Source organism: Calliopsis andreniformis, chromosome 4 (assembly GCF_051401765.1).
Source record: "Calliopsis andreniformis isolate RMS-2024a chromosome 4, iyCalAndr_principal, whole genome shotgun sequence".
Taxonomy (NCBI): Eukaryota; Metazoa; Arthropoda; class Insecta; order Hymenoptera; family Andrenidae; genus Calliopsis; species Calliopsis andreniformis.
Window position 1 is genome coordinate 83,995 of NC_135065.1, and position 9,383 is coordinate 93,377.

At 37.5% G+C, this 9,383-nt stretch overlaps 2 protein-coding genes and 1 long non-coding RNA gene across 4 annotated transcripts; 2 read left to right on the forward strand and 1 right to left on the reverse strand.

The window, feature by feature from the left end:
- Positions 1-507: 507 nt before the first annotated feature.
- LOC143178327 (uncharacterized) lies at positions 508-1,901 on the forward strand. 2 transcript variants are annotated; one of them, XM_076376891.1, is made up of 3 exons: positions 508-611; positions 1,470-1,656; positions 1,744-1,901. In XM_076376891.1, the coding sequence occupies exons 1-3, from the start codon at positions 535-537 to the stop codon at positions 1,822-1,824; spliced, it is 345 nt and encodes a 114-aa protein (XP_076233006.1). In that variant the 5' UTR covers positions 508-534; the 3' UTR covers positions 1,825-1,901. The 2 variants fall into 2 exon arrangements, with proteins under 2 accessions (XP_076233006.1, XP_076233007.1); XM_076376892.1 differs by having other exon boundaries at positions 1,765-1,901.
- A 154-nt stretch (positions 1,902-2,055) lies between these two features.
- LOC143178222 (uncharacterized) lies at positions 2,056-2,572 on the forward strand. Its single transcript, XR_013001742.1, has 3 exons — positions 2,056-2,257; positions 2,335-2,374; positions 2,479-2,572. It is a non-coding gene; the product is annotated as an uncharacterized LOC143178222 (long non-coding RNA).
- A 205-nt stretch (positions 2,573-2,777) lies between these two features.
- On the reverse strand, positions 2,778-3,680 carry LOC143178244 (uncharacterized). Its single transcript, XM_076376774.1, has one exon. The coding sequence runs from the start codon at positions 3,678-3,680 to the stop codon at positions 2,778-2,780; it is 903 nt and encodes a 300-aa protein (XP_076232889.1).
- Between the last annotated feature and the right edge of the window lie 5,703 nt (positions 3,681-9,383).

Consider the following 9,383-nt stretch of genomic DNA (forward strand, 5'->3'; position numbering starts at 1 on the left):
TTTCTTTTAGAATGATGTGAGGTAGGAACAGGTCGGACTTCTTGCATATATTCCTTGAATTTGTTTATGAATATTTCAGATGGAGGATGGAAATCAGAATCGTAGAAGAAATCACCAGGAATTCTTAATGATTTTCCATAAACAAGTTCTGCTGTTGAAATCCTTAAATCCTCTTTGATGCAGGTCCGTAAACCTAATAAAACGGTTGGAAGAACGTCCGTCCATTTAGTATTTGCATGACAAATTATGGCGTTTTTAAGAGATCTGTGCCAGCGTTCAATTAAACCATTGGCAGCAGGATGGTAAGCCGTAGTCCGAATTCTATTTGCTCCAATAAGTTTACACAAGCTTTGGAAGAGTTGTAATTCAAATTGACTTCCTCGATCTGTAGAAATTGTGGCTGGAGAACCAAATCTGCATATCCAATTATTAAAAAAATGCAGTAGCTACAGTGTCAGCAGAAATGTCAATGATTGGAATAGCTTCTGGCCATCGAGTAAATCTATCGATGATAGTTAAACAATATTTAAAACCATGGGAAATAGGAAGAGGTCCAACAATATCCATGTGAATATGTTCGAAACGAGAGTTTGGAACTGGAAATTGTGTTGGTACGTTTTTCACATGTCTATGAATTTTACTTCTTTGACATGGGAGACAGGAACGTGTCCAATCTTTTATGTTTTTCCTCATAAGTGGCCAAACAAATCTTTGTGAGATTAATTTTAATGTAACTCTTCCACTAGGATGTGAAAGATTATGTACTTGTGTATAAATCTGTTTCCGTAAAGAGATGGGTACGTAAGGTCTAATGTCTTCTCCGGATGTGTCACAATACAATAGAGAATCCGAATTATCTACGCGTAGACCGCAAAGCTTCAGTGAAGAGTTTGTTGCTTGTAAGATATTTTGTAACTCCTGATCCTTCTGTTGTTCCTTTAGTAATTCATCAATAGTAACAACAGTAGGCATATTTATTGATTCTACTCGCGAAAGAGTATCAGCAATAATATTAGATTGACCGGCAATATGAACAATGTTCGTGGAAAATTGGCAAATGTAATCGAGTTGTCTTACTTGCCGTGGAGAAGCTTTTGAAGACTTTTGAGAAAAAGCAAAAGTTAAAGGTCTGTGGTCAGTGCGTATCGTCAATTGTCGACCTTCTATTTGATGTTTAAAAAATTTAATGCTGCTGTAAATAGCTAGTAATTCTCTGTCATAGGTGCTATAATTTTTCTGAGTGTCATTTAATTTTTTAGAGAAAAATGCTAAAGGAAGCCAATTACCTTCATGGAATTGTTGAAGAACGGCGCCAATGGCGATATCCGATGCATCTGTACGAATTTCTAAAGGAACATCAGCAATAGGATGAGCCAATAAAGTAGCGTCGGCTAACTGATTTTTGCAATAGTTAAAGGCTTGGAGTAACTCAGGCGTCCAGGAAATTAATCTTTTGTCCTTTTTTTTAGCATTACCCAGCAGAGCGTTGAGTGGAGCTTGAGCAGTCGCAGCATTCTTGATGAATCTCCTGTAAAAGTTGATCATTCCGAGAAAACGACGGAGTTCAGAAATATTCTTCGGAGTGGGGAAAGTTTTAATGGCTTCAACTTTGTCAGGAAGAGGTTTAAGTCCCTGTTCAGATACTGTATATCCGAGGTAAGTGACTTTCGATTCGCCGAAAACGCATTTTGCAATATTTATGCTTATACCAAAATCTTTAAGCCTTTGAAAAACTTTTCTTAGATGAATTTTGTGTTCGACAAGGTCTTTCGAAGCGATGAGGATGTCGTCAATATAACAGTAGCAAAAATCCAGTCCACGTAGAACTGTGTCCATGAATCTTTGGAATGATTGTGCGGCATTACAGAGACCAAAAGTCATGACTTTGAATTCGAAAAGGCCAAAAGGTGTGATGACTGCAGTTTTTGGTTGATCTTCTGTGGCAATTGGGATCTGATAATATGCGCGTGTAAGATCTAACGTTGTAAAAATTTTACAGTCGTGTAATCGGTGTGTGAAATCGTGGAGATGAGGTATGGGGTATTTGTCCGGGATGGTAGCTTTGTTTAACCTTCTATAGTCACCACATGTACGCCAATCTCCCGTCTTCTTCTTAACCATGTGCAGTGGACTCGCCCAAGAACTGGAAGAGGGAACGCAGATGCCTTCTTTCATCATCTTTTCAAATTCCTTCTTCGCGATTTGTAACTTCTCTGGTGTGAGTCTGCGAGCTGGTTCATAAATTGGAGGTCCAGTAGTAAGAATGTGATGTGTAACATGATGTTTACATCCACGTTTTCCTAAAGGTTTCGTAATGTCAATAAATTCTTTCAGGAGAGATGAAAATTTTCCGGCTTCGTTAACTGTCGATAAGGTAACGTAAGATTTGGATGTGGTGTAAGCTGGGGAACTTAAAAATGTGATCCCATCCAGTAACCTTTTCCGTTTCAAATCAACAAGAAGATTATAATGTTTTAGGAAATCAGCTCCTAAAATAGCCTTGGAAGTATCTGCGATTATGAATTCCCATGTGAATTCTCGGTGTAGACCGAAATCGATGGATAGAAGTTTATGACCGAAGGTATTTATGACTGTACCATTTGCGGCATATAATTTTAAGTCGTCTTGTTTACGCGTTCCTTTAAAACCCTTTACTAGAATTACAGAAATATCAGCTCCGGTATCAACTAGAAAACGTGTTTTCGTTTTCCTATCTACAATAATGAGGCGATTCTTTGAATAGTCATCCGGAACTGCCTCTGATACCGATGACTTTACTAGTTTTCCGTATGCGTCGATGCTGCCTGATTTGGAGCTTGTCTCCAAGAACAAGGTGGGGTGCATTTCCTTGCTTTTTCGGCGAAATTTTGGTGATAAAAACAGTATTTACTATTTCGGGAATTAGATCTAGCTCTGTGTCTAAATCGATATTGTTTCTGTTTTGAACGACGTGTGTAAATATTTTCCGCTAATGCTTCTATCATTGTTTTGAGCTCTTTGTAACGGACATCGGATAACGAAGGTGTGCCCGTATTTGTCGAAGAAGAAATTGCCGAGATATGTGATTTTGACATTTCATATATCTTATCCGCTTGTAAGGCTAGTTTCTGCAAGTCAGAAACTTCACTGATGGCTAATATACTTCGAATATTGTCTGGTAATCTTTCTAAGAATAACGAACGTAGTATTGAATCGTTACATTGGCCGTTTGATAAATTTCTTAATTTTTGTAGGAAATTAGAGGGTTTTTCCTCAGAAATTTCTAAACCATGCATTAATTTTCGTAATTTGGATTCATTGGTCTCTTCGAAAGCGTTAATGATTCTACTTTTTATCGTTTGGTATTTATTCTGTTGAGGTGGATCGATAAGGATGTCTGACACCATTGGAAGGATGTTCTGGTCTAAATGTACGACCACGTACCTGTACTTCGAGTCATCACTGGATATGCGTGCAATGCTTAACGCTGCCTCGACTTGAGCGAACCAAAGTCCTGGATTTTCTTTCCAAAACGGGGGAAGTCTGACGGAACTGGTTGCGTTGATTGCACCGGAATTTTGTTGCTGACCGCTTTCTTGAGTTCCCGGATCATTTTGAGCTTGATCCTGTGTTGGATCTTCCGTTCTCGAGTTAGATGGTGAAAATTCCGGCTGCCGTAATGGAGAACGATCAAGAGGCATTTTCTTGTTAAATTTGTAAAAATTATTTAATTATCTATTTGTATCCGATCACGTCGTCGGTCACCAATTAAATATTGTAGCGATTCTTTTATATTAAAAACTACAATATTTATGAAATAAATGTATATATTAAATTTCTCACAAAATACACGACTGTTCCTCACAATCTCAAAACCAATTCTCTTTTCTCGTTACTATAAACAAATTAAACAGTTGAATTAACAAACAAATAAACATAACGCGCGTAAATTGAATTTTTGATGACGTTCGCTTCCTGTTTCCGCTTATTCTTTTATGAGGTAGGCTCCACACGGCCTCCTGATTAGGCGCTGCCTGGTATGTTCAAACGGAACTAAACTTGTCAGTTTTTTACTCTGTTTTATCTCTAACCTAGCAAAAAGCACTACCAAATCGCGCCGACGGTATACGTCCTTGTATTGACAGGTTTTGAGCTGGAAAAGGGCTCATTCGATAGAGGAAGGATCAATCTAGCCCGCGCTGGTCATCATTTCGCTCAGAACAATCTCTAAGTTAGCTAAAAATGCTTAGATTTCATGGCTGTGAATTTGTCGATTTTTGCTTTACTTTGAACACTCATATTACTGAACATCAGCAGAATCTGATTAAATAATGACCAGCGCGGGCTAGATTGAACCTTCCTCTATCGAATGAGTCCTTTTCCATCTCAAAATCTTTCAATATAAGGACGTAAAGCGTCAGCGCGTAAACCTCTGTTTTTGCCTAATTTTGTCGGTAATGTCACCGCCCTGATATATCTGATCCTAGGCCCTTAAAACCAAATTGTTAGACAGAGTTCTGACTAAAGGGTTTTTTCCAAAGTACTAAATATATTTGTTAGAATCGCTGAATGCAGGGATCTAATGGGATCTGAAATAGGTTGTAGAGATTGGATTAATCAAAGAATATGTACACTGTCAATTTTCCTTCGCCTGTCCTTAAAAGGACAAATCGTTTATTTAAATAAAGCGCCCGAAAGGGGAGAAGAGGGGGGAGTCTAGGGCTGTATCCCTGGCCGCTCCTGGTCCTCTGTCGGGGCTCCTCCTGGGTTCGGTGGTCAGCGACGCTGGCATCTGGAACAAGGAGAGATCGGCAAAGCCGAAACAGTTAACGTTCGACTATATCGAGCTGAACTGTGGCCTCCCGACTCCAGGCCTCGACGACGAGCCTATGTGAAGAGGAGAGCAGTACCACCGACCAGGTAATGATAGACCTAACATTCAATGGGGTTTTGTGTCTCAGGTCAAACTGCCTTACCGATGCATAGTTTGCGGACTGAATTAGGCGACCTCTACTCACGAATAACGTTTACGTGGAGAACTATTCCAACCTGTGGTGAAATATCGAATAGTGTCTGTGCTTACATACGTGTGACTTCTCAGAATAGAGTCGAATTTGACAGTTCATTCAATATAGAAAAGGAGCTTTGCCCACCCACGCTTTAGCTTACATAATATGTGTTACGAATTAAAACATTGTAAAAAAATGTTATTTTGCATAGTTATACATATAGTCACGTCGTTACTTTTGTCTCTTCATGATATATAAATATAAATATACAGTATGTCCCACGAAATCCTGGACAGTCGATTATTTGGTAACCTATTAAAGATACGAAAAAAGTTTTTACATGAAATTGAATGGCAAAAGGGGGCTGATTTATTGGCCGTAACAATTTTTTTTTATCATTATTGTTTACAGAGATATGAAAGTTAAGTTTGGTTTTTTAAATGGGATTATATATTTTTTGTTTGATCAATAGATAATACGTTTCAAACGAATTCAGCAAACATTAATGTATACACCTTTTTTCAAATAGTTTTTAAGATATTACGCGTAAAAGTTTACTGATTTTCGGTACTGTATATGAAAATATAATATGTTCTTTTACATAAAAATAATAAACTAACTAATTAAGAAGACCATGAAAAACAAATTCCAACTTAAATAATTAAATATGCTAGCGTTAACGTATTTTAAGAGAGAGTTTGGGACGGTTAGCCGAACGAGAATGTGTCTTTGAGGGATTTATGATAGGGTAATAGGGTCTTAGTCTGCCTGTGGCTGTTTGAAGGTGCATGAGATTAAACAGTCCCGTTGGCGACTGATGGCTGATGGCTACGTTTGGCCTTCCAGTTATTGGGTGTTGTGTGACTGTTTGAAAGAAGAGCGAGTGTTTAAAGAAGGAAAGCGGCCCGACACCGTATTGCTAAAGAATGGGAATATTGTTCCTAAAGGATCTGACCACGGAGTGGGGAAGGCTATGCCTTTCGGTAACAGGACTGTGATGAACCTACGGCACTTAGCCCAACTATTGTCTAAGGTACAGATTTCTTATTCTTCATATTTTTCTGACAAATAAATTTCAATACAATTTCTTACAAATTTATCGAAACAAATTAAATCAGAGAACCATATCTAAATTTTAAAATTGTTTATTATTATAAACAATAATTTAACGGATTTTTTCCAGTTCTATTTAAAAAATCAGAGCGTTATTTATAGCAAGTCATCTTGCGAAATAATAATTGAAACGTTACGAGTATTAAGAAAGTTAAATATATTCTTATAGATATCCTCCAGAAGAATATAGAAAAAAATATAGAATCTCGTTTCAAAAATATCAGTGACCTTGAAATCTCGTAAAAAGAATGACTGGGAAAAATTCTTTCCATTGTTAAATTACATTGTGTAATAATAAACAGGACAAGTATGTAGGTGCTCTCATTTAGCTTGTTTATATACTATAATTATTATGTTTATTTATTATTACTATTTACTTTGAAATACTTTGAAACTTTGAAACTTTACTACTTTATACTTTGAAACTTTACAAAGATTGCAAGTTAAAGTAAATTATTATACAACTATTACAACATATAACAAATATTGTTTCTTAGTACCATGATTTTTTTTAGTTATATACATTAATATATATACATTAAGAAGTTTTTATAGTTTAATAGTTCAAATCGTTAGAAAATTGTACTGTTTAATAGCTTAATACATTACAAAATGTTAAACTTTAATATCTCAATGGCTCATACGTAAAGTATAGTTATTATTTATGTAAGTAGTATGTCTTATTTTCTAAATATTGCAACTTGATTTATATTCTTCATGTTTTCTATATTTTGGCAGAAATGAGTGAAATTCGCAATATAGTTATTAACTATTACTCTTACATAAACATTCAAAAATTGCGGGCTTAATATAACCTGCCTACTCCATTTTAATTGTAATTCCGAAAATTCGTAGTGTTGCAATCTGTTTTGAGACTTCGCCGGTAATATTGGCGGTGACACTAAAATGATAATGGGGTCGGTGATGGGGTGCTAGCACCCCAAAAATCAGGGACAGAAAAATACATAGGATGTTAGGTCTATTTATTACCTAGTCGGTGGCAGTACCTTGCCGTAACGCTAAGGTAGTGCAGCGGACTGTATTACCGACGATTCTTCACACTGAAGCAATCGTCGGTCGGCGAGTGTACAGAGAGGAGGGATCCTCCTTTTCTCTGTTTAATCTGCCTTCCAAGAAGGCTTGCCTCGTACGAATCTCGGCTTTCCGCTGAGATTCGCGAACTTGAGACACACTATAACTAGCTGCTGCTAACCTTGGTAGCTGATAATGGCCACTGGCTCTACCACTCACCGTTCATCACAACGTGTGCATCTATTCATCACACGTGGGCTGCTACTAAACGGGTGGCAAATCGCTGGTAACGCAGAGGTGCCGCACTTGCGTTAAGCCTCTCTGTTTTATTGCCAATTATCAAGAATCAACCAAGCAGTGGTCTATGGTTGCTCCTCGGACGAATAGCAAACTCAGGGAATCAGGATAACCACCGATTCCAAGAGTGCAGTTAATCGCCTGCAATAATGCGTCACTGGACACTCGATGCTCTATCGCACGTATCCCACGTGATAATCGACTCGAGCAATTTCACAAGTTGCAGCGAAAATTTCTTAACTCGGTTGACTGTTCTATAATCGCTGAAACCTTGCGACCTATCGAGCGATCGGTGCTAGACTGACTCCGACTGACGAGCTCGAGACGCTCCGCAAAAGTGCGGAGCACCCGAAAATCCACTACGCGGTGCTCGCTTATTATTGTCTGTCTGTGTCTAGTGTTCCAATTTTACTCTCTCTCTCTTTCAGGCTCCGATATCCCCACTCGACATCGGGCCTGAGATTCGAACAGCTGATTAAAATCGCTCACCTGTTCAAACGTCAACTGTATCAGCTGAAAAACGAGTCATAATTCGAATGTACCGTGTCTGTTGTTGGCGCAACTGAATCTCCTACCGAAGATGATCTTCGATCGGTCACGTATGCTAACAGACTACGGTTTTCGCGGACGAGACAAAGGCTCGAAATTTAACCGCTTTTTAAACAATATGTAACAAAATATACATAAGTACAATTCCGCGGAGGGCTTCCTTGAAAGATCACACAAGAGTGACGCGTCCTGGCAACAAGCTTCCTAGCGTTCCTCCTGCGTGTCACTGTTACCAGATCGTGTCCTGCTGTGGGTTTTTTCTAGGTTTCCCCCGAGAAGGGTTCAACTGTCACAGCTATGGTGAAACGGCTGACCGCGGTGAAGAGCCAAGCCAGCGTCCATGGTATTAACCAAAATCTGCTAAAACTTAAATCGAAACGACCAAATACGAAATTCGATGAAACGTCCATTCAACAAAATGTTCATTTGACGAAGTGTCTTCGATGAAACGTCCATTTTCCGTTTTGGATCAAATGTCTGAGTCTTGAAATCGTCGAATTCAAAGAGTCACGTGTATCCTGGACTCTGAAGGTACTATATTCTTTATATTTTACCTAACATAAAAAGAGATAATTAGTTATGGAAGAAAAGAGAATGGGTCTATTCATCGGGCACTAGCAATACGTTTTTTATGCCCTATGCAATAATTCTACATCGTAGATTCAATTTCAATTCTTAAATTGTCTAAGATGTTCAAGTTGGGTTCCATTCCATCATTAAATAAACACAGCTAAGTGTGCTACTGTTTGCACAACAATGACTTGACTTGAGGATGTTTTTGGTACATATTTCCAAATGAGAGCATCAAAGTTCATTATTATTTTGTATATATTCACCAAAACACAAATTGGTTTTAAAGCATCAAATACATTTCCTAACTTCTTTTTTACCTGCTGAATCTTCGCATGCAATAAACTAAAATAACGCTGTAACTTCATTATTTACAAGAACTTCATCTTAATCTTTTAGTAACATATTCTCAAAGGAATATACTTCCAAATTATGCAGAAAAAATAGATTTTTTCGACGCAACAGAGTGTTGTTCCTCTTTAAAATCTATTTGAACCTTTTAAAGATTGCTATAGAAAGAAATGAACTTTCCAAAATCATTATGTCATTAAAATTTATAAATCATAGATAAGGTGTACAAGTACTGATTATTTTAACTTACAGTATGCACTATTATTCAAAAGCTGATTATATCTAACTGCGTAGTGGTTTAATATTTCTGAGAAACTTTACGTCCATTAAAGTTGTGAGATCACAGATGAGACGCTCAAGTATTATTTCAATTTGCAACACAAAATACATGTAATCAACTTGTTATCTAACAAAATTCTGCACAGTTGCACCAATATTTATTGTGTGAACGTTACACAATTGAATACAGCATGAAAGATGCTT